General features: G+C 36.4%; 5 protein-coding genes across 7 annotated transcripts; 3 read left to right on the top strand and 2 right to left on the bottom strand.

Moving 5' to 3' along the window:
* The first annotated feature begins 406 nt into the window (after window positions 1-406).
* LOC143347073 (fatty acyl-CoA reductase wat-like) lies at window positions 407-7,168 on the top strand. Its single transcript, XM_076775938.1, has 9 exons — window positions 407-568; window positions 2,644-2,783; window positions 4,075-4,323; window positions 4,575-4,656; window positions 4,791-4,961; window positions 5,737-5,935; window positions 6,161-6,406; window positions 6,528-6,785; window positions 6,856-7,168. Exons 1-9 carry the CDS (start codon window positions 508-510, stop codon window positions 7,001-7,003), a joined length of 1,554 nt encoding a protein of 517 aa, XP_076632053.1. The 5' UTR covers window positions 407-507; the 3' UTR covers window positions 7,004-7,168.
* A 1,989-nt stretch (window positions 7,169-9,157) lies between these two features.
* Pasi2 (Protein pasi2) lies at window positions 9,158-11,357 on the bottom strand. Its single transcript, XM_076774997.1, has 4 exons — window positions 10,563-11,357; window positions 10,328-10,457; window positions 9,895-10,226; window positions 9,158-9,816 (listed from the first exon to the last, which is right to left on the bottom strand). Exons 1-4 carry the CDS (start codon window positions 10,758-10,760, stop codon window positions 9,715-9,717), a joined length of 762 nt encoding a protein of 253 aa, XP_076631112.1. The 5' UTR covers window positions 10,761-11,357; the 3' UTR covers window positions 9,158-9,714.
* Window positions 11,358-11,471: 114 nt separating this feature from the next.
* On the bottom strand, window positions 11,472-13,237 carry LOC143346673 (formylglycine-generating enzyme). The gene is made up of 4 exons (XM_076774996.1): window positions 12,270-13,237; window positions 12,033-12,204; window positions 11,763-11,949; window positions 11,472-11,685 (listed from the first exon to the last, which is right to left on the bottom strand). Exons 1-4 carry the CDS (start codon window positions 12,856-12,858, stop codon window positions 11,530-11,532), a joined length of 1,104 nt encoding a protein of 367 aa, XP_076631111.1. The 5' UTR covers window positions 12,859-13,237; the 3' UTR covers window positions 11,472-11,529.
* A 519-nt stretch (window positions 13,238-13,756) lies between these two features.
* Meigo (Solute carrier family 35 member B1 homolog meigo) lies at window positions 13,757-16,301 on the top strand. Its single transcript, XM_076775736.1, has 2 exons — window positions 13,757-14,346; window positions 14,652-16,301. Exons 1-2 carry the CDS (start codon window positions 13,960-13,962, stop codon window positions 15,228-15,230), a joined length of 966 nt encoding a protein of 321 aa, XP_076631851.1. The 5' UTR covers window positions 13,757-13,959; the 3' UTR covers window positions 15,231-16,301.
* LOC143346978 (sodium/potassium/calcium exchanger 4) lies at window positions 16,068-24,594 on the top strand. 3 transcript variants are annotated; one of them, XM_076775729.1, is made up of 7 exons: window positions 16,068-16,203; window positions 17,618-18,090; window positions 18,602-18,815; window positions 19,796-19,984; window positions 20,057-20,365; window positions 22,076-22,290; window positions 24,375-24,594. In XM_076775729.1, the coding sequence occupies exons 1-7, from the start codon at window positions 16,119-16,121 to the stop codon at window positions 24,378-24,380; spliced, it is 1,491 nt and encodes a 496-aa protein (XP_076631844.1). In that variant the 5' UTR covers window positions 16,068-16,118; the 3' UTR covers window positions 24,381-24,594. The 3 variants fall into 3 exon arrangements, with proteins under 3 accessions (XP_076631844.1, XP_076631843.1, XP_076631845.1); XM_076775730.1 differs by adding an exon at window positions 17,292-17,518 and having other exon boundaries at window positions 16,088-16,203; window positions 22,076-24,594; XM_076775728.1 differs by having other exon boundaries at window positions 22,076-24,594.
* The last annotated feature ends 444 nt before the right edge of the window (window positions 24,595-25,038 follow it).

Raw genomic sequence — 25,038 nt, 5'->3', positions numbered from 1 at the left:
ATTTAGAATTTCCAAGGGTAGGTTTCTCGAGATCTCGAATTTTTTATCGATTTTTGACCCTTTCAAATCTTTTAATTCGGTTTTAAACTTCATAATTATAATCGCGAACCGTTAATCGGATGAATTTTGGCCAAGTACGCCGACCGGTGACCATTTAAGCGATTCCTTCCCTCTTTGCTCGCGTAAAGGAGCCATTATTCTTCGTAAGAACCGTCAAGTTTCAGTGGGTATATACTAGTCGCTACAGAATACGGCCCAGAAGATTTTGATTCTTACTGTTACTTCGACCGCCGTTTAACGTCGAAACGTTTCCTTCTGAAAATGTTTCGTCGTTTCTTTGTCTTACGCTCGTTCTGCTTTCCTTCGTCAGCCCCTCTCGAGTCGCTCGGAAGGTCAGTCTGAAAATTGTAAGCAGGTACGTTTGCGAGTAGTATTCCGTGTTGTGTCTTACCTGTTGCGTCTCAACGAATTTGCTCGTGGTGTAAACAGTCATTCGAACACGATACAATGATCGAACAGGAGTCGTCGGTGAATTCGTTCTACGCTGGTCAGAGCATATTGGTCACAGGTAACGGACGATTTCTTCTCTCACGATCGCGGTGCAATCCGATTAATGGTTCACGATTTACAAAATAATTCGGATAACAATCTTAATCTTCGTCGATTATTTTTAAAATTTTTCTTCGACCATCTGTACGTTTGTTCATCGTATCGGACTTCGGTACGCGAAACATTCATCCCTCGCGAACGATTTCTAACGCCAGAACTACCGAAAATTATAATGCATTTATTCGTATCAAAGAAATTAAAACGATACTGGAAGAAATGTTATATTTATGGAAATATATTCAAGTTTATTTGTTCTCTTTATAGAAAATTGCGATAAATTTGCAAAAATCCCATCGAGTCAATTTTTTACAATTTTTATTAGTAATTACGAATGGGTCTTTTTAACTGCTTTGGTAGTTCTAGCGTTAATTCTTAACGATCGAGCAACTGCGACTTTGCATGCATCTGCCTTCGTTGCTTTCAATTGGAAAAGCAAGGAAAGCGTATTTATATCAACTATATGCAACAAAAAGTCAAAGACTTTATAGGAAATTGCGATAAATTTGCAAAAATCTCATCGAGTCAATTTTTTACAATTTTTATTAGAAATTACGAATGGGTAATTTTGACCACTTTTAACCCTTGAGTGGATTATTGGGGTCGCTGCGATCCTCCGCAAGTTTAAACTAATAATTGTTTAATATACGTCAATGTAATTATTCGACAATTTATATAATCCTCCATTAGCTCATTATTTTTCAAATGGTTTAAAGGAAAGTTGATTTCCATTTACCAATTTGGTAACAATCAAAATTAAGTAAAATAATTTACTTGTTGGACTTTTAGTAACGAGATCTGTTTTTCGTCGCAGAGTTCTAATGTAAGCAGATCTAAACAAAAATAATAACTCTGGGCTCTAGATGTTAGTTTTTCGGTGCTGAAGTGGTGCCAGAGAAGGCAATCGAGTTTCAGATCTCGTGCTGTGAACTTGTAAAACATTTTAACTGTGCTTACCTGAAAGAGTTACATTTTCTGGTATTGAAATCATTTTCGGGTAAGTTTTATACGTGTAACGAAAGAGTGGTGTACTTGCCAAAAGAGAGCTCCCTCGCGAAATTTGATGGGCTTGAAATATGTTGCAAAGAACAATATTTTGTACAACTTTTTCCTGTACATATAATAAATGATCGACTTTAGTTTCCAAGATATTTGGAAAAAACTTTCGGTATCATTATATTGAATTCGATCACTTATTATTGTACGTATAGGAAAAAGTTGTCCAAAATATCTTTATAACAGGTTGATCAAAAGAATGATCAGTTATAAAAAAATTTATTTAGTAATTTTATCTATCAATCTCAAATATATGAGAATATACGTAGTAAAACAGTAAAATGTACCATAAGGTGCTGTTGAAGAAAGTACTATTCCTGGTCCATTAACAGAACTATAAGTTCAAGTTGTCATTTGTGTTTAATAAAGACACATGTCTTTCAAATTTGCCAGAAATGTAAGAAAAATTTACGCTAAGAACACTAAAAAATAATTTGCAGTGACTGTTTAAAATAAAAAAAGCATTGTATTCTCTGTGCTTGACGTTAATCGTAAATTAATCTCACCTATCTTAGTTTCGAAATTTTTAATATCTTCATGTATTTCTAAATTTATTACACTATAAAACAATTGACATGGTAAGTGGAAGAAAAAGATGCCTACAAACGAAACTAAGATTGAGGCGTAAGGATTAAATATAGTGCTAGGGTAAGGGTCAACACGATTCAATCACTTGCACATATTTAATTTTTTATCTGTTCTATATTGTCGTATGATTCATTTTCTCCTCTGAACTAATTCTACGCTTGTTTATGTTTAATTGTCAGCGATGATCTGTTAGAATTGCAGATCAGATAAAAGACGCAGAACAAGATAAAAACGATCTTTTATAACGATTCCTTATTAAAAAAATTTCCGTTAAAATAAAAAAGCATATTTGCTGTCGATCAGTTTTATTAATCGGATTATATTATACGGAATTATGATTTCACGTGTACTTTGAGTGACGTTGTGACTAATGAGAAAATGGTGTCTGCGCAGGGGGTACCGGTTTCGTTGGGAAGCTGCTGATTGAAAAATTGCTCCGAACGTGCACAGAAATTAAGTGTATTTACGCGTTGTCGCGGCCAAAGAAGGGCGAGAATGCTCAACGACGTTTCGAAAGAATATTCGAGGGTGCTGTAAGTATCGTCTGCTAATCGATGATCTCATTAACTTTTTCATTCCGAGACCTTGACTATCAATCAACCCTCGTATTCAGCCCTCGTAATAAATAGAATGTATTGTCATCGGTTATGTAACGGTACACTGTCGAATGATTTATTATAACTACGATGTAAGTTTGGAAATATCCTTGACACGTTTCGGATGGATCGACGAATTAAAGGCAAGAGAAAGAGTTTTATACTACATATTAAAATGCATAGAAAAAGTCTAAAGTACTACATCAAAATCATCGCTTAGAAATTTTGAAAACATTGACGCTTTCTCAAATTCGAAACACCTGATAGACGAAAACGAACTGTTCAACATTCTCCTTCCATTCAAAAACAAATCGGTAAATAAATTTTAAAAAACTGACTTCGAACTCAGACGAAAATTAATTATGTATCACGGAAAGAATTCCTGTGCTTGTCGTTAATTCCCCCCCCCCCCCCCCCCCCAAGAAGTCTGTGCACGTATAATTATATTCTGTGTGTTGTAACAGCTCGAAAATTTACACGTTCGTTCTCGACGGAAGCAATTTCATCATAGCGCGAATCTAAATGTTGGGAATAAAAAGACTAATCGTTTTTCGATTGGAAATGACGTTGTATTTATTTGGTAATATCTTTATTAAGATTTCGACCTTCGTTTTCGAGGTTCTCGTTATAACTTTCGATGAACGCGAACAAGTTGGGTGATTATGAAATGAAAAAATAAACAGTAATCCGAATAACAAGCCAAACCGTAGCCACGTGGTGGTATAATTTAGTTGCTCTTGTTGCCTAAATGCTGATCTTCCCATCACTTTCTCAATGTTAGATATTTTCTATCTCCAATTCGAAAGTCCTTTTCTTCCTTTCCCCGTTAGAAGCGTAAGAGTACTCTAGATTTTTTTCCATGGAGGTGTAACTTTTCTTTTTGCCGGGATTTTCTGCGGTACAAGATTTCACCCAGTCTTTTTATCCTTAGTTTCGGTTCTCCCTTTCCTTTTGTCAGCATAATTACCCGCTTAGGCAAGCGTCGATCCTTCCATTTTACAGTTCTTTTTTCACATTTATTATTATATAATATTGTGGTGAAAGTTGGATCAAGTATACAGCCATGTATTGCTCCCTTAATCTTAATTTATTTATAAAAAATTATTATAGAATCGTCTTGCGTTCGCTTAAATAAGACCATTTTTCTTTTTGTATTCTCACACTACATATTAGGTCTAAAAATACAAGATTTGAACTATCGTTTGTCTCTGTGTCGTTATGAAAAAAGGTGTTCGACCGTCTCAAAAAGGAAGTACCAAAGTATCGGCAGAAAGTTCAAGTGATCTCGGGCGATTGCGTGCTGCCTGGGTTAGGATTGTCTGCCTCGGATACAGATTTATTAACGCGGGAAGTATCCGCAGTGTTTCACGTGGCTGCCACCGTTAGGTTCAACGAAGAACTGAGACAAGCCATAGCGGTGAACGTCAGAGGAACGAAAGAGATGATGGAACTCTGCAAGCGTATGCCAAATTTGCGGGTAAATACGTTCATACATCAAAGAACCGATCCCAGAAATTTTCCCTAACCCCTAAAATTTAGTTTTTAATATTCTAACGCTAGCAAAGTTCAAGTTTTGTCAACGAATAAAAAGATCACTCGAGGCTATTGAAATTCAAATTAAAAATTTTTAAACCCCTGTAACCCCCGCGTTTGTATCCACCATTGCATACGATCATCAATTTAAATGTTATCTACAAATCCTTCGTCCGCTCTTAAATTGTTTTTCAGGTTGTGATGCACGTTTCCACCGCGTACAGCAATTGCAATCGCATGGACATCGATGAGAAGTTTTATCCAGCACCCATGTCCGGTTAGTGAATAAAACTACCTAATTAAAAGATCAGAAATATAAATTAAAAACATTGGATGGAATACGCATATTTTTCCATCCAATTTCCGCCACGATTTCAATGATGTAAAAAAGGTCTCGTTGATCCTCGACAGAAGACGAAGCGCTGCAATTTGCGCATAATTTCGCCGACCAGTCGAATGATTATGCGAAAACCTTACTCGGTCCCTTTCCAAATACTTACGTTTATACAAAGTGCATCGCGGAGCAGTTGGTACGAACATACGGGAAAGAGTTACCTGTTGGAATATTCCGACCCGCTATGGGTAATGTATTTTTCTACGTAAATGAATTCGGAATTTGTTGAATAACAAGGAAGACGAATTTAACGATCTTACTCGAGCGTCTATTAACGTTTCGATCCACCTGTTCGGGTATACAAAATTAAATCTACGAAACAAACGGTATCCATCGACGTTACAAACAATAATCGATTAGAAAATATAATTTTAAACGAAACAGTATCTAAGAATACCAAACAGGTACTCTTCTAAAAAGAAGAGAATCGATCGACAAATCATTTTCGTTGCATTTTATTTAACTAATTCAGTTTGAAATTAATCATACTGTGGAAAGATCAAATTAAATAAATACTTTATAATTTATACGATATTAGAAGATACTGATACTTAAAACGCTTTTCGTCTAAAACGAACGCCATTTTCTGCATTTGCACAATGCCCAAGTAGACAGTGAAACCAAAATGGCGCCACGTTTAACGTGCTAACACTAGAACTACCAAAGCAGTCGAAATGACCCATTCTAACAGAACTTGTAAACAGTTTACTCGACTGAATTTTTGAAAATTAACCGTAATTTTCTATAAGATAATGAATAAACAATTACTTCCATTGCGTTATATTTTCTTCGCGTATCTGTCGTTTTAATTACTTTGGTAGAAACAAACACGTTATAATTGTCAATAGTTCTAGTGTTAATAGATGTTCACGATTAAGTCTTTTAAATTTGTCTTCTTCGTGCTATCCACAAATCGTCGATTATCTTATGAAATAATTAGCGAACCGATACGAATCTTTGTAGTCATCTCTACGTACGATGAACCATTGATGGGATGGGTGGATCACGCGTATGGCCCTCCCGGGTCACTCGCGGCGGCTAGTATCGGCCTTCTGAGGACCATGAACATGGATAAAGATTGCATAGCAGAGATAATTCCTGCCGATTACACTGTTAATGCTCTTATCGTAGCTGGTTGGGAAGTCGCGACGAAATATTCTAAGTAATCCGATCAAGTTGTCGAATATACAGTTGCGGACAGAATTAAGTGGACAGGTAAAGGGAATAAGTATAAATTAAATTTAACCAAAGTAGTATAACTATTGTGCACTTGAGTTTTATACAATACTTATTTCCTATACCTGTCCACTTAATTCTGTCCGCGACTATATTTTTGTTAATTTCGATACGCTGTTTTCTACAGACGCTCCCAAATACTTGCTTGCAGGGGCCAAACAAACGATCCACCGATCTATAACTACCTCTCTTCGTGGAACACTAATATCACTTGGGCTCAGTACATAGACTTGGGTCTGCAACACGGTAAAGAAATTCCAAGCATACGAAGCATTTGGTGCTACATCTTCATACCCGTGAAACGTACGTACGCGTATTTTATTTTGATCGCCCTCCTTCATCTGCTACCAGCCACGATCATCGATGCTGTGCTGATCCTCACTGGTGGGAAACCTAGGTGATTAGTTTTATTTCATTTGATTTTTACATCGCGTCGTGGCAAAATGAAAAATATTCGCTAATTAAAGTTAGCTTAAAGTTGAAGTTTTTGTTGTTTATTAATTTTTTTTTTTTCGCAGAATGTTGAAAATTTATAAAAAAGTGCACAAGTTCAATGCGTTAACCAGTCATTTTACTCTGCACCAGTGGAAGTTTTCCTGCGATAACACCAAAGCACTTTGGGACTCCCTAGGGCCGAAAGATCGAGCATTGTATAAGTTCTCGATGATGGATTTCGATTGGAACAATTTCATGTACAAGTCCGTGCATGGATTGAGACTGTACATTTTAAAAGACGATCCGAGCACTGTACCTCACGCTAAACTTCGAATGGCCAGGTAACGTTGCTAAATCCTTGGGTTTGATAAACGTATTCTCGTCCCTCGATACGTTATATTTCTTTCGCAGATTCATCATTATCAACGAACTTCTCAAGTATACCGCGTTGTGCATCATGATTTGGCTCCTTTATCACGCGGCGTGCAGACTTTCCGACGTCTTCGTCGCCAATAATAACGCCATTGTCGATACCGTTTTGATGTCATCGATTCTCTGACGATCGCATAATCAGGCTAGACACTTAACTTTTACAATAATCTACATCGATACGTTATGTATATATACAAGTTCATTTCTATGTTTACTGTATATATTTCGCTACTGTACACACCGAACTACATATTAAAACAACTAAAGTATTTTAAAAACAATGTAGGATACCGGGACAACGTATAGAACAAAAGTACAATAAATCAAACAAAGTAAATGTACAATAAATCAAACAAGTTCAATCTTAAATACAAGCTTATACAGTGTGTTCGGCCACACCTGGGGAAAATTTTAATGGGAGATTCTAGAGGCCAAAATAAGACGAAAATCAAAAATACCATTTTATTGATAGAGGCTTCGTTAAAAAGTTATTAACAATTAAATTCAAAAATTTCAAATCGTTCTGGAAAAATTATTTTCAGTTGCGGGGGTCAATTACAATAATTTTTGGTGAATAGACATACCCCCGAAATCTTGCACATTTTCAAGAAAAAAATTCAATACGGGCGGAACTTTAAACGTTAATAACTTTTTAACGAAGCCTTCATCAACAAAATGGTATTCTTGATTTTCGTCTTATTTGGGCCTCTAGAATCCCCCATTAAAATTTTTCCCAGGGGTGGCCGAACAACCTGTATTGACGGTTCAACCTTTAACTTGGGGACATTCTGAAAGTTAAATTTACTTGTCCCTAAAAATGAATTAACTGTGTTTTGTAATATGAGTTTTTAGATTTATTATTAGATAATGATTTTGATTAATTACAAAGTTAATCAATTTATCTTACAATTTACAATTCTTTAAAACTGTTCCTACATTAACTGCATTAATTGCATTTAATATTGGATTTGTTTGTTTCTATTTTTATCCTCGTTCTCCATATAAAAGAGATGGACAGAATTATATCCGAACATCAGGTGAGAATGATCAACATTAAATTATAATTTTTGTTCCATGAATAATTGATAAGAATTTGTGTATCTTTAATTCAATATTTAAAATTTATTTTCATAAAAATTTTAGCCATATTTGTCGTACAATCACAAAACACATCCGCGATGAACATATTATATTTCACACTTCGTATCATTTTCTGCTCGAAGCACATTCTTTTAAGGCCTCGTTTGCAAATTTGCGTCAACGTTGCGCCATGCTTAATTGTCTTTCTAAATCAGCATTAAGCAATCACGGCCCTGATTTTATTCTTTCCCGAAACAGAAAAGGACAGAAAAAAAGAAACGACATGAAATATTGTTATTCATAGATTGCACGTATCCCTTACCTTCAACGCGATAGTTTCCAAACATTTTGAAAGGTATAGCCCTTAAAAAAAAAAAGAAAACTGTTTACACGTGTGATAAATAGTGTATTCAAAGCGGTATTCTTACATAGTAGTCTTGAACCAAAGAAAGTCCTGTTACATTTTTTCGCGCCCTCTATCAATTTTAGGTTTTTATAACCTCAAGGACATTCGATAAAAAACACCCTTCGAGATCTCGTTGTTAGCTATTAACTCGATACACTTGACATTTCTTCGTTATTATTTTGTTCGTTAAGAAGATGAAAAGAAAGAAGATGATTACCAAAAACATTAAGTCGAACGTACAAATAGTCGAGCAATTAAAAACGTGCGCGAAAAAACGGTTTCTATAGAAAATGTGCCTCGCGATCGCCTTGTACGTAGTGACCGCCGCTTTCGGAATACTGTGGCAGATATTCATAGCGATTGGTATATTCCTTTTAAACGTTATCGGAAAAATTATAATTTTTGTGTATGTGATCATCTACACATTGACACACACGTCAAACGAAACTAACGCGGCTCTGTTACCCGTCGAACCATCGGATCCGAATTCTTCGAATGTTCATCAAAATGCTGGTAACTTCAACGGAATTTTTTCCAAGTCGACAACGCAACCCCCACGCCTATCCTTGGAAGAAATCGAATCGTACGTTCTCTTCGTAGCTATGCTAATTTTCGATTGTATTTTGATAACCACGAATGTTGTAATAGAGACGGACAATTACAGTAAAAACCTAACACCCTAAATTTTCGAATGGATGTACCGAGTTTAGATTTCAAGGTTACTTCGAATTTAATTCCGATCGAAAGTGTCATTGATGTTTCCTCTAAATTACTCTCGCGTCATCGAACAGGTGATATGATTTAATCTAATTCGAGCAGCAAAATATTTAACCAACGTTTCATTGCTCGATTATTTTTAACTGGAGACTGTTAAGCGCCATCTGGGATAAGGAAAGAGAAAAGCGCACATTGAGAAAACAAGGAGAATAACAACTACAATTTATATATTAGGGTAAATTTTATTAATAAAAATAGAAGGTATAATAAAAGTTACTATAAATACAAGTAATCGCGAGATTGATCTTTCCAACAGAAAATATCTTGCACTTTACAATGAGGGTAATTGTCATTGTATTCGTACCGCGATTGAAATTACGTAAAACACACGCAATATCATACACGTCTTACATTTAATTATAATAAAATTCTGGACGGAATTTAAGGCTAATGGACGGTTGATATTGAGAATAGGTAAACGACAAACGCATAACCAACTTAGATATGCATGGCATTTAAGGCAGTGTCGTATTCACGACGCGACTACATTGTTTCCACCCGAATTTGGTGTTTAGGTCATGCTAGAGTCGCTCTCTCGTACTGAACGCGATAAAAGATTATAAAAACTTTGATACTTAATTGGCTGGCATCGTCGATACCGCACTGTGAGGTGTTGTTGGCCGAGAACCAGCGATCGAGTGTGTAGTCGATGCATTCAGCGACTGCATGGTGCCAATCTAAAATTCAAATCCACCAATAGAAACGTAAATTAACGAACGAAAGTTTTTTTTCCAAATTTTGTCAGACACACTTACTCTCAGATGTGCCAAATCCTCCAATCGCGTGAGATCGCATAATTCCACGTACAGAGAGTATACGATTAACCATCCATAAATGGAAATTAAAATAAATAATGACCACAAAATACACATCATGGTATTATAAGCAAATATCATGTCATTTACTATACTAAAGAATAAAAATGCAAACAATCTGAAAACACTGAAAGCAGCAAAACTATAGAGCCAGGGCACCATTCTTTTCTCGTGCTCTTTTCTCAAAGCAGCTATTAACATTAGAGATGTTACAAAGACTGCTACTGCCCCGAGTGTGGAGAATAAGGCAAAAACAACAAGAGCGTTACGAACTAAAATAAAACATTGAATTAGAATGTTATATACGTGTACTTCCTTCTTTACTTTTCATTTATGTTCGATGAAAATTTGAAGCTCTATGTATTATCCTTACCATGCCGATTGCCCACATAAACAAATTCGTACGATATTATGTAGTAACCATAGTGTGTTGAACCTGGTGCAGCTTGAGAAAGACAGTACAGGTCAAATATTGAAGTACATATTGTGAAAATGGCCAAACTCTGACAAAGACAAGAAGATATTGATTATTATTAAACAAAGAATTTTAGAATGTGTGAATAGCAGAACCTAGCTTAGAACCTGTAATTGCTCGATCAAATACCTACCAGTGAAAATATTGCTGTAAGCATAGCGCCCCTTTGAATATCGAGCACATAGGCGTGTGTCAATATTGGCTTTTGATACCAGGGTATTTTGACGCTACGCACAGATCGCGAAGATTTTAAATTCGCGCTACTGCGTGTAGTAACGTGCGAATATAGCGATGGAGTGCCCATGCTAGGAGATTTCTTTCCGTAATTCATACTGCCCCGTTTCGATCAAATCAATAACCTTTATCCTGTAAAGTTCGAAATTCCCGTCGTCGATCTCCTTTCGAAATTTAATCGTGTTCCTTGTGTTTTCACTTCTCCCTGTTCGCTCTACTTTTCTTTATCGTGCAGAGTTGACGGCAATTCAATTAAAACACTATTTTGAAACAATATTTGCTCGTAACCAGAAAGGTTAAGCCATAGAAATCGAGTACAATTTTAATTCAGAAGTGCTGTTTTACGTGAGCCACTATTTATAAACAATGCACGCGAATTTGTTCTACAAACGATCGTGATTCTATGAAAAAATTTGATTTGTATGTTGAAAAACATAAACATAAAGTCATATTCACACTTACAGTTTCATGCGTCGTCGATCACGAGCCGACGCCCGATAGTTTAAATGAATCAAGCCGAGGCTCGTCGAAGGGAGTCGAATGCATCCGAAGCGCATAGAAATGTGTAAGTAGGTGAACTTATAATTAGGTAAACAGATAGATTATACAATAATTAACAGTTGAATTTCATCAGGTTACTATAGTCCTTGTAATTTAGATCTCAAGTTTTCAACTCAACACCGTTAATATAAGCAACCTATGAATCGTCTGATTATAAAGGCAGAACACGAATCGACATTGTCCCACATCCATCGACGGGTTATTAAAGAAGTTGAGCAACACAATCGAGGAAAAAGAAAACGTAAAATGAAAAATATTTGGGTATTATTTATTTGGAATGGAATCAATCGTTTCTTTATTTTAAATTAAATGGATAAAGCGCATCTGAAACCAAGATTACCAGCCGTTGTGTCGGGTGTATTTTGACTTCGCGCGGCACATCTATATCTGAAGCAATAACTATCATGACAAAGATATGAACCACCTTTTTTCACTTTGTCCGTGCCATGTGGTGGACCAGTCTGAAAATAAGTTCCATTTCGTAAAGAAACATTAATGCATACGTAAAACGAGAACGATTACGCATAATTACACGTACAGGATTCGTAGGCCCACCACGTTTTGTAGCGTCGACCGTCCACCAATCAGACGTCCATTCCCAAACGTTTCCTATCATGTTACGTAACCCATATTTATTTCGCGGGAATTCAGTAACAGGTGACGTACTCTCGTATCCGTCCTCTTTGGTATTATTGTTTGGAAAATCGCCCTGCCACGTATTCGCTCTGAAAATCATTTAGCTCTAATACGCTCTAATCGCGAAATGAATCTGTAACTACGTCATTTAGATTTTCACTTTTCTTTCTACCTGTATTGACCATTCGGAATCAATTTATTGCCCCAAGGATACAATCTATCGGAAAGCCCTCCTCGACAGGCTACCTCCCATTCTGCTTCTGTAGGCAACCTTTTCCCTAACCATTCGCAATAGGCAACTGCGTCGTTCCACGATACATGAACAACAGGATGATCCATCCTATCTGGATCATTTGGTTTTATTCCCCGTTACTTCCGATAGAACAACGTTTTGATTGAGCATACGTACGTGTTATATTAGTATCCGGTCCTTCTGGATGTTGCCAACTCACGTTTTTTACCTGTAACCACCAAGGAGCACGAGCAACGACTTCCGGTATATTTGCTCTGATTTCTTCTTTCAATAAACCTCCGAACACGAAAGAATCACCGAACGTTTCAGCTTCTGTTCGATAATCAGTCGCGTCGACAAATGCTAAAAACTCGCGATTACTCGTTTCCAATTCATCTATATAGAAACTATCAAGATGTACTTGTCGTTTCGGTGCTTCGCCATCAGCCACGAAAACTGGATCATTTGTTCCGATTGCGAAAGTGCCTGCCTCTATCCGGGCCATATTTTTCAATCGATCAGCGCGATCGATGTTTTCTCTCGCGAATACGCGGGGAGCATTGTTTGTCACCGGACAATAGCCTTGCGTTTCACTCGTCTGTTTCGTTTGTCTGCTCGATCCCTGCCCACAGTGAAAAGATTCATCGTTCGAACGATCATTTTCGAAGCTTCCCGCTACACGACACAACATAAGCACCATGCTTGTGCGAATGAATAATGCCGCCGAGTTTACACTTAGAATCGATTGTACCGAACACGATTTCATTTTGAGGTTAGAAAATATTTGAATGCAAAATTGGAAGAGTGATGGAAATTTATCGCGCCACGATAATCGGTAGATTCACAAACGATTATTGATAATAAACTTTGACAAACACTACGCACGATTAACGTGTCATTCTCCATGGCAGATGACAACAGACGACAACCAATGTCAACGAAAGTAATATTTTTATGTTGATTAGCAAAAACAATTCTAAATTCTCATTCTGAGTCCATGGATCGGTTTATAATAGTAAAAATAAGTATTGGAATGCGGGTATCAGTCACTTAATTACACATAGAAATTTATTAAGTACTTTGAGTGTTTTCAAATAAGGTTTAGGTTAAACCACAGACGAGGTATACGAATAGACCTTACACCTTATGGACTTTCGTGGCCCAATCTAACTGCCATACCGACCTGAAAATTCGGAGGTGATTTTAGCGTCCTCTTCTCAAGGATGGCAGTCAGTTGAGAAACTATTCACTGAATTAGTATTGATAGGCAAACAGCTATAGTGTTGCGTAAATCATGTGAGTTGACTATGGGAGAAATCGGTAAAGTTAGCAAACTTAGAAAAATCTTTCTATAAGCTCGGTGTTAATCTACTTTCCTCTATTTTTGGCACCCATGTATGGTTTTCATCGAACTACGCAATTCTATCATTTGTTGGTTGATTTATTCTAATTTAAATTTTATTGTAATCCTTATCTTCTTACTAAACTTGGCTAAAATATCCGTCGATGTACACTGTACGATTTTCAGTGTACGTGGCTGTAAATTTAATTTTAAGAGAATTATTATTTGGGCGCCAAAATTTGCAAGTTTTGTAAAAAGCAATGGCGTAGGAATCGTAGAGAAATCGGAGATGCGCCATCTATCATCGCGTTGACATTAGTTTCAGTTGATATCTCGTAAACGTGGTATGTGGTAGCGTGTGATTCGCGTGGAACATAACCTATCATTAAGTGCCACGTACCATACGCGCGCAATATTCATTTAGAATGTTTTTGTTTCCGGTGTGATATTCGGCCCACGAACGAAACGGTATTGTAACAGAAAATATCCGTGAGCAGTTTAACATATTACGCGTACACGATCACAATGGCTTTTTCAAGACGTTTCAAACTGTTGTTCTGTGCTCTCGGTATTTTCGTATGTTACTTCCACTTTGGCATGTTACAAGAAAAAATTACCCAAGGACAGTATGGGGACGAAAAGAATAGTGAAAAATTCACTTACATGTTCACTTTAGTCTTTTGGCAATGTTCAGTCAACTATTTGTTCGCTAAGACTAGTTTATTGACAGTCATGAAACAGGGCGAAGATAGTACTCCGAAAACATATTACGCGATATCCTCACTCACGTATTTACTGGCTATGGTTTGCAGTAACATGGCTTTACAGTTTGTCAGTTACCCAACACAAATAATTGGAAAAACCGGTAAACCAATTCCTGTGATGATACTTGGAGTACTACTAGGGAAGAAGGTATTGCCTCTATCTTGTTTATTTCCATTTTATTCTCGTTCTATCGTTCTCTTCTTATCCAACTAACTGATTTTTCATTTTGTTCTCTCCTTGCTATGCATCAAGAGATACGCATGAAAATATTTACATCAAACTGCCTAGAGACCTATAATCCATTTCTTTGCCAAGTTCCCTAGATTATTTAAAAGTTAACAGATGCTTAAGTCGACAGAAGTGTTAGTAGACAGATTGCACAAATTCTATGTTTCATTCACTATAATTCTGGGAAAGTCATTCTTTGTAATGATAGATACATTACCTTGCAGGTTTACCCAGTTAGGAAGTACTTATTTGTCTTCTTAGTCGTCATTGGCATAAGTTTGTTCATATACAAAGATGGTGGCATGTCAAAGAAGCAAGCAGAGGGGCAAATGGCATTCGGAGAACTGTTGTTGTTACTGTCGTTAACAATGGATGGTTTAACTTGTGCTGTACAAGAACGAATGAGGTCGGAACATAATTCAAAGTCTGGCCATATGATGCTGAATATGAATGGTTGGTCTATAATATTCAGTGGTGCTGTCATCCTACTATCTGGAGAATTTTTTGAATTTATCCAGTTCCTACAGAGACACCCGTCAACCATATGGTTGATAACCACTTTCTCTGTAGCAGGTGCATTCGGACAGTACTTTATATTCCTGACTATCGCGGACTTTGGCCCGTTACCGTGTTCGATTATAACTACCACTAGAAAATTCTTTACGGTACTAGGTTCGATACTGATTTTTGGCAATACTTTGACTTATAGACAATGGCTAGGTACGTTCATCGTGTTCTCAGGATTGCTTCTAGACGCGTTGTATAGTAAAGACAAGTCCTCCAAGAAAAACGTAGTAAAATAAGAAACGAAATGCTAGCGTGCTAACACATGGGGTCGTGAATCGTCAAGCTATAGCACAATTTTATATTCTGATACGTGTACAAAGCATTATGCACGGTGGTGCGATCACGATTGTAAGATACGATAAGAAATCTACTTGTTGGTATTCCGTATTTTGTTTCGTGCATAGAATTTCGGAAAAAATTTTATGGACATTACATTTTACAGTGTAATACGGCTGCGCGTACCTGTATGTGTATGTATGCGTGTACATTTGTGGAAAGCATGCACGTATACAGCTAGAGGTAAATACGTTTCCTGCGAATTTACTCGATTTCGAAAAATTCTTTTTTCTTTTTTACCGTATCCTGCCGTGAACAGTGTCAAGAAGCATGATTTATCATGAAATTCCACAAACGTTATCGTGAGTTACGGCTTACGTGGTATGAATGAATAAACGAATGGAAAACGAGTGAAAAATACAATTATTTTGTATGCGATCGAGTGCAATTATTATTTTTTTTTACACGCGTAAACGATTATTTTAACGCCTTCCGTTTTCTTCCGTTGGACATTGTCGACAAGTGTGTAGCGTTTGGTGCACGAACGGAAAATTGTCGAACGAGTCGCGGAGCGAACTGCAACGATACGATCCGAGCACTCTGTTAATTGCGAACTGTGCGATAGTTACGCGTAAAATATTTTTCAAAATTGGATTTCGCTATTGTTATCAACGATGGTCAAGCAGATAATAACGACGCACGAATGGTCGTTTGGAAGGGAGCGTAATCAGTGGAATGTATTATAACTGCGCAAACTGCTACTCAAGAAGTAGTTTAACGTATTTCAGTAAAGAAATCGCATCGAAGGCCGATGTTTCGTGAAACACAATCTGAAAGACGATTGCGGAATGAATATACGGTTTTCCAGATGTTGCGCGTGGATCGTTGTGTTATCTGTGTGCTTCCCGGGTACTTGCGCGCTTCTCGGGAACGGTGAGTGCTGAATTCCGTCAATTTATACAACATTTGTGTATACATATATATATATGTATGTATGTATATATGCGTGTATATATTCATATTTAAAATTATTTTCTACCTTATTCATATCCCTTACCCCCGTCGTTTATTAATTATTGCGACAAACAGGTAACGATGCAAAGGTGTACTTACGGCGAATGTAACAATTAAGAACAATGGGTTTTTAGCGCGCCCGTTCACCTTCTTTACGTCATAATAATTTTATAATATTGAAACATAGTACTGCCCACCTGAATCGTTTATTTTGAAAGATAGAAAAGAATTGTTCGAATCGGAAGTTATTTGATTTCAGTAGCATGACAATGTCGTTTTAGTTTCAGGTGGAATTATCGTGGACATTTTAAGGTCATTAATTTTTAAGTGGAACGATATGTGTTTATTTACCTTCCGATAGAGGCTTGCTAAACGAATGATTCAAGGTCGTGTAATTATATATCCTATACGACTTTGTTTCCAAGTTACAGCCATCTTGACATTATTTGTAACATTACATAGTTATTCAACTATTTTTACAGAAATTGTTCAAAGTAGACGCCCTTGGCTTGAACGGAGACTTCTAAACGTCTTATCATAAACCTTACCCGTTCAAGACCACACGTTAAATGCACTTTTGCTAGTTCTGCATTAGTATAATCTGTCATTGTCAATCCAAATGCAAATTGCCAACAGCATTAGAGACTTCTGCGTATTGTTGTCGCCAAAAGAATACGCTAAACTGATTCAAGCAAATTAAAAAATAGTATTTACATATTAAACAGCTATACCGTGCTCGAGACAAGAAACGTTATTTACAAATAGTCGAAGAAGAGTATTTTATCATTAAGATTATTGGATGACAAAAATAGCTGTAATCTCAAATTCGTGTATTATTATCGGTAGATATTTACTTCACACCTTTGCTCTAAATCTGTTCATTTCTTTTTCGGATTTTTCACAAAAGTATCTAATCTTTACAAAGAAATGTAGATTAAAGGAAGGAGAATGTACCTTTTGTTTGGAAAAAAAGCCCCCAAAAAATAAAAAGTCGATCGCTTTCGTAGGTACAGTTTGAAACAACTTTCTATAGTACGCTAAGATGCCAGAAACATTATTACACAGAATTATAAATATTAGGATACCACAATGAATCGAATGGACGATTGGAACGGCGAAATCACATACACGTGACAGCGGCCGTCAAAGTATTAAGATTAAACAAAACATTAACGACCTTGGAACGTCCGGGGTGTTTCCGGCCGGAACCAAGGAGCCTCCACCACACTCCCCCGTAAAATCAAACATTCTCTGTGTTAAATGTTCTTTACTTTAAAAAAAAAAAAATTGTTCGATCGCCAAATGAATGGACAAATAACACGTTTCGTTGTAGAGTCGTTCCCGAGCGAAATCGATCGAAAGAGATTGACAGGAAACGATGACCAGCGACCGTTTCGAGGCCATGTGAAACGTCGGTTGATGATCGACGGGGATATCAAGACGGAGGAAGTCTGTGTCGAACGATCGATCAAAGATTTTCCGAATGATTTGTTCACGTACGAGCAACGACGTCAGGGGGCCGTGTTCCTGCACGCCGTCCTCGGATTCTACTGTTTCATATTAATAGCGTTCGTTTGCGACGATTATCTGCTACCGTCCATCAACCGCATATGCAAGAGCATGAAAATAAGCACGGACGTGGCCGGGGCTACGTTTCTCGCGATGGCCAGCTCGTTTCCGGAAATGTTCGTGAACGTGATTGGCACGTTTCTGACTGAAACGGATCTTGGAGTTGGTACCGTTGTCGGCAGTGCTGTGTTCGATACGTTCGCAACCCCAGCTTGCGGAGCGTTGATAGCCGCTCATGTAAGTACACTTTGTACTTCCGACTGGTAGTTGGAAATTTAGAAATTTGTAATCGCTATGCTAATGGAAATAGAACTATCAATCGTACATTTGGGAGACACATATTACCAACATATGCAAACAGAACTCTTTCGTTTCTACTATAATTAGAATTGATCGAATTGTAAATTAATACAACGCGTTGCTGATAGACTTCCTTGTTTTCCCCGATCAAATACGTATATAAATGTATCTCAATGGAATGTCAATAAATACGTACGTCGAACATTCGGTCTGCCTTCTATCGCGTTATAGTCTCGGATAAAAGACGATAAGCATCTCGGTTATCGATATTGAGTCGTATCGAATTTGTCTGCCGATGATCTTGCTATCTCTATGTGTTGCAATTACAATTCAATGTCGACTCATTATCTTGTGTCTCCCTCGCGATGAAAGACGTTTAGAGAAAATTCGAAACCGTAGAACGTTTTTGTCTTTTTTTTTTTTTAATTCTTTTAAACCCTTTCGACAGGCGATATCGTTAGAATGGCGAATATTGTCACGAGATTGTATTATGTACGTGATATCCGTTGGAACTTTAGTAATAATAATGTGGGACGGCGTGATCACGTGGTACGAAGCAACAACTTTGCTGACGTTGTTCTTTCTTTACCTGGTCCTGCTGTTTACTGGTAAATGGGTCATGCGTTCTTGTTCCGGCGGGTTCTCTGGCTCTAAAATAAAAAGTGAGTATACGCAATGTTCCTCGCTTGTATGTAACCCTCTTGATCCCACTTAGAGTCAACGGGGCCATCCCCGTTACCGTCTTTTGTTTAATCAACGCAAACAACCCTTATTGTCGTAGATATAAATGAATTTCATAATAATTTTATCTACTACTGGAATATTGACTCAAGTGACTATTAAGATCAACAGATAAAGCTTAATCTCGTACAACAACGAGATTAACAAATAAAGATTAATTTAATGTTACAGTAAGACTAAAAAATAGAAATTAATCTTACACTACAACTTTTCTTCTTCACGAGTAATCACTCCTCGAACTTAATAAAAGAATCAATCTTACATTTTATTAACCAAACGATGAAGTATTAAATCTGTCGATATTAAATATTTTTCGCATAAATTATCGAACGTCTTTATTTATCGAATGAATTTTTAATTGCTGTTAAATAAGTAATTCACGAACATCTTTGCATTACATAAAAAAAAATTTCAAGTGTAAAATCTAAACGATAATAAACATTAATCTTTTCCCATGATTTACTTAATTTGCGCATGACTTTTTACGAGCTACTTTAAAATTGTGTTTCTTTCAAGGCTTACCGAACTATATCCGGATGTAAAAATCATTTAAGTATTCTCGATCAATTTTCAAGCTAATTTTTGAACAATTAATTTGTTATTTCTCTTTATCTTTCTTATCGATGTACGTTTATCAGGTCTCTGCAGAAATTTAAATATTTTATCTAAGGATTTGAGTCGATTTGATTCTCACAAATATACCTTTGCATAATGTCGACTATTCTAGTTTCACTCATTAATAAATTGTCAAATTCACGATACGTATTTTCTTGACCTCGATAATAAATAACAAGATGGCGAGTATCGAAAAAGCCATTTTATGATACTTTTATGATAAAGTTAAACAATACCGAGCCTCTGAACGAAAATGAACGTAATCGTATTTATTATCCATGATTAGTTACCAACTTTGTCGAGAACTCGATGCCCGTGGGCTCGTACAAGCAGAACTTCCGGAACGGTTTTGCCGCAAATCACATAGAAACTATATCGGTTAACGTGCCAGAACAGCAAAAGAATGGAGGAACTAACCCGGAGTATGCACAGTATGCAGAAGAATCGACAAAATTGGAAGACGAGGAACTGCCAGGTATTAAATTCGGGTAAATTTTAAATACATTTTGTAAACTAACTTCTAACGGATTTTTGTTGTTTTATGCAGAAAGTCCGTTTACGTGGCCAACAGAGAGCAATGTGGCGACAAAGTGTTGGTTCGTGTTTACCTGGCCGTTAAGGTTCCTGCTGTTCATAACGATACCGGACATAAGACGCGAACGATTCAAGAAATTGTATCCAGTTACGTTTATAATGTGCGTGATTTGGATCGCCATAGCTTCCTATTTGGTCTCTTGGATGATGACTGTCGTCGGCGATACCATGGGTATTCCGGACTCCATCATGGGCATCACCTTCTTAGCCGCTGGTGGAAATATGCCGGAACTCGCGTCCATTATTATTTTAGCGCAACAGGGTAAGCTTTGTTTCATCTTTGTTTTCGTGTCCTTTTATTATCTCGTTTCTCAGCGTTGATTCTATTCCAGGGGTCGGCAAATTTTTCTCAAACATGGTCACGTAACAAAAATATTAATTGGTAGTTAAAAGTTAGCCTCTATTGTTAACCCCTTGCCATACAATCACGTGTCTGACTTGTGACAAGTTCTTGATACCAAGTTTCACAATTATGAGGCCACTTACTCGTCATCAAGCCTTATAAATTAAAATCAACACATTTTTACATTCACGAGGTGTTCGTAAAACAACTCTATTCTTTCTCGTGGCCATTTCTTGCACGGATAAATTTAAACAAAATTAAATAGTATACGTTTGAAAAATTATTTGGCATTAAATCGTAAGTCAAGGGGTTAAAATGATATCGAATAAGACTGATTCTTTAAATATCTTTGCGTATCGAAGTAATGTACAGGGTGTTCGGCCAACCCTGGGAAAAATTTTAATAGAGGATTCTGGAGGCCAAAATAAGACGAAAATCAAGAATACCAATTTGTTGATGGAGGCTTCGTTAAAAAGTTATTAACAATTAAATTCAAAAATTTCAAATCGTTCTGGAAAAATTATTTTTGGTTGCGGGGGTCAATTACAATCATTTTTGGTGAATAGACATACCCCCGAAATCTTGCGCATTTTCGAGAAAAAAATTCAGTACGGTTGGAACTTTAAACGTTAATAGCTGTTTAACGAAGCCTTCATCAACAAATTGGTATTCTTGATTTTCGTCTTATTTTAGTCTCTAGAATCCCCTATTACAATTTTTTCCAGGGGTGGCTGAACACCCTGTATTAGGTTGGGGAAAAAGAAATTCATTATTTTTACGTTCAATTCAAGAATTCGATCCATCAATTTGTGTGACACCCAAACATCGAGCTTCTTTTTGAATCCAGCTTTATGGAAATTTTTTAAAACTGTTTTGTGGTCGATCATTAACTCCTGGGCGGTGCTACGACTGCTAACACGTTGGTCTACTTCGATCATTTCCATGATTTTATTAACATTTTCGACATTGGCTGTGACAGTATCGGGACCATAGACACCATTTATAATTTCAGTCGTCTGGCTTGCATTTTCGCCTTTATCAAAGCAAAATTGTAAAATATACTGAATTTTCTCTTTGTTAACTTCCATCTTTTACATCATGTAACTCACAAAAGATTGTAAAAGATTTTTTTTTAATACGGAATGCCACTTTTCCAACGACCACAAGTCTTAATTTGTTTGGTCAATACTTTACGAGATATATGTCACTACAGCCATCTAGGTGAAAAATAATGGATTTCTTTTTCCCCAATCTAATATTAATACAAAATACATCGTTGGTCATAAGTGATTAGGGCACTTAGCCAAAACGTTCTCAATCATTGTAATTTCGTGAAAAGAAGTCGTGCAACAATCTTCTTGGGGTAATTTCAAAGGTTGAAAAGTGGTTTTGGTCTAAAAAAAATGCTTTATAAAGACAGTTTTCTGTCGAAAGTTGTGAAAACTGTAATCGTTTAGGGTCCGTATTTTTTGAACGGTTTCGAAAACTGTGAAACGATGACTTAAACTGCCTCTATTTTCACACGAACTGTAACAGATTTCAATTTGAGAGATAGTGATCGATATAAAAATCGTTTGCCGACCCCTGCTCTAACCGAACGTTTTCACATTGGAACGCATGTGTACGTAGGTGACGGAAACATGGCGATGAGCAACACGTTAGGAGCGAACATTCTTGACATTTTGCTCTGTCTGGGTCTACCGTGGACGATAAAATGTCTGATCACGAACAGGAACGTGGAAATCGTTTCGGGAGCATTGTCGTACAGCGTACTTTCGCTAGTCGTTTGCATAGTCATTCTGTTCGCAGTCATAGCGTCGTTTAACTTTAAGCTGAACAAGAAGGTAGGGATCATCTGTCTGTTGTTGTACGCGATATTTTTAGCGATCGCTCTGCTCGTCGAGCTTAACGTGTTCTTCTTCGTGAATTTGCCCATGTGCGGTGAATAACAGGTGCTCGTTTGTTTCCTATTTTCGTTTTCTTCGCACGTACAATGCGGTCAATCGCTATCGAAATGGCCGATATCGATTATCTTCGATATCCAGCGTGAAATCGCCGATAACAGACGGAAGAACGATTCACGTGAAATTTAGATATTGCACGATACGCGTAAAATGCTATCCGTCTTCGTCGTAATCTTGGATATTCGAGAATCGGTCTCGAAAATGAAAGCTCTTTCGGGCGACCAAACGGAAGAGCCTCAGTACTGGAATATTTTTATAACGCGTTAAGTGTCGAGCTAAATATTTCGAGCGAAGTTAATTATTCGTGCAAAATAGGGGGGGGGGGGGAGAGATCTCGTGCAACGGCTTTAAAAGTATCTCGTATTTACGAATTTTGAGCCGTGAAATCATAACATTCAATACTTCAATGACGTACTTATTATTTTACAGTATTCCCAATGATATTAATATTATTCGTTTACAACTATAAGGATTTATTTATCGCAAATGTTTCCAGAAAGCGGTGTATATCGAAGTGTCGGTCACTGGTGTCTGCCATAACGCTCGACATGTTAAAGAAGGGGTTTTCCTTCTTTCTTGTTGATGTTTGTGAACAATAAATTTCATATGTTTGTGCGAAAGAAACTTTACTCTAAATGCTGCGTTCGTTAGAATGTTTTACGATAATCAAGAGTAAAACTTTCTAATGGACGCCAAGCAATAGAGGTCATCCGTCCAACAAGGCGTCGCTTAAAAAGGGAATTAACGAACTTTGGTCCGAGTTTTCATTCTTAATTTTTACTTTCCAACCTATAAGGAAGCGAAGCTATTGCGATCGAAGGAAATTTTATAAAATTTCTCTTTAAAAACAAGTTTAAAGATTACCTAATCATACTTTGATCAAAAACGTTCCCTATCTTCTTTATTGAAAAATAAAATGGAATCTTATTCAGTGGGCACTTGAACCACATTAATAACGTATGTTGTAAATATTGTAATTAAAACGAATGCAATGTAACAGTAACGAATAATAGTTCAGATATTAAAGAAAAAATTACCAAACTCGGATCACAGTTCGTGACATCCCTTTGCTAGCGTGAGACGTTTAGGTTTCTGACCATGAAGCATAGAGCAAGTTAATTACAAAGGTGTAAGGATTATTCTTGCGAAGGGGGCCACACGGTGTGATACGCGTCGGTTTTAACGAGGCTTCGTAGATAGATAGAGAATTGAAAAATAGTTGATCTTAAAAGATATTAAGGAAGGAACATTATAATTCGTTCGCTGCTTCCTCAAGTACTTTATAAGTACTTGATAATAGATATTTTAAGTGTTATAAGCTAATGTGATGAATTTGTTGTTTAAAAAAAGGTGTTTTTATTATCGACATCATTTGCACTGTTCCATAGACAGGGAACGAGTGAAATAAACGGATGATCGAAGCACACGAGTATGGTTATAACTTCTAACAGAATAATAAATAAAAATATAATTCAACAAAGTGGCAGCATTTTATACAATAATGTAGAAATTATTTTATGGCTGGTAGAGGCTATAAGCAGACTGGCTTTCATAGACGCGAAATTTCAAATTGATCGTTTTAATAATTTCCGAGATATCGTGTCGATAATTTCGAGAATTATGATTTTGAGAAAAGCGTGTTGAAATATGCTTGAGCAATCCGACACGTTCTCGAAAATATTCTGTATCTTCGTTGTTTTATCAAATCTCAAACTTGGAGAATATATTTTTATATTAAAATATATAGTATATATTTTTAAATACTCCTCAAAGATGCAACCATAATTTTCCGTATTAAAACAAGGAATAAAAGATAAACAAATTTCAGACTGGACAAGGTGTGTTACTTACCCAAAGTTTTATTTATGGTAACACAAGCTGGTTTACCTAAATAAACGAATAGAATTTCAATTATGAGTGTTTATAAATCTTTATGGGAGAAAGGGAACAATTTTTACTTTCAGATATAGTATGAAAAAGGAGAATAAATTTCACGATCATTATGGAAAGGAAAACGAGCTTCCGTCGCGTGCAGATAAAAAAAAAATAAAAGAAAATTGAACAAACAATGGTGACAATTGATATGGATGATGCTGATAAGATTATATATCGATAATATTTAAGCCATTGGATACCAAAGTACTTAATAAAAAAGATAAAGGTCTCACGAAATCTCAAGTACTTGACATACATTTATTTTTTCCATTAATACTTATGTAACAAATATGTGATCGATACCAATATCGTATATTATTCTTTGAAATTGTATTTACGTTGAAATTGTTATTTTCTTATATAGCTGATAAAGATCATTCTTGTAATTAATTTCTCTTTACTTTTAATTAATTCCTTTCATCATTTGTAACTATATAATTGGTTTCAAATAAGGAATGATTGAAAATGAATTTTTTATTCAATTGAATTCGAACGCGTTGACCTATTAAAATTAGTATTTGTGTGTTTAATTAAATAAGGATTTTGCCCATCCCCGGTACCGTATAGTCATCGATATCATTTTAAATAAATGTAAATATTGTTAACTGATAGACGATAAGTGATCTTTTAATAATAATAAATGTAATTTAATCGATACGAAAACAATTATTTTGTACCGATTAGTTTTGTTTC

This window comes from Colletes latitarsis, chromosome 10 (genome assembly GCF_051014445.1).
Source record: "Colletes latitarsis isolate SP2378_abdomen chromosome 10, iyColLati1, whole genome shotgun sequence".
NCBI classification, from domain to species: domain Eukaryota; kingdom Metazoa; phylum Arthropoda; class Insecta; order Hymenoptera; family Colletidae; genus Colletes; species Colletes latitarsis.
This window is presented reverse-complemented; position numbering and strand designations above follow the sequence as displayed.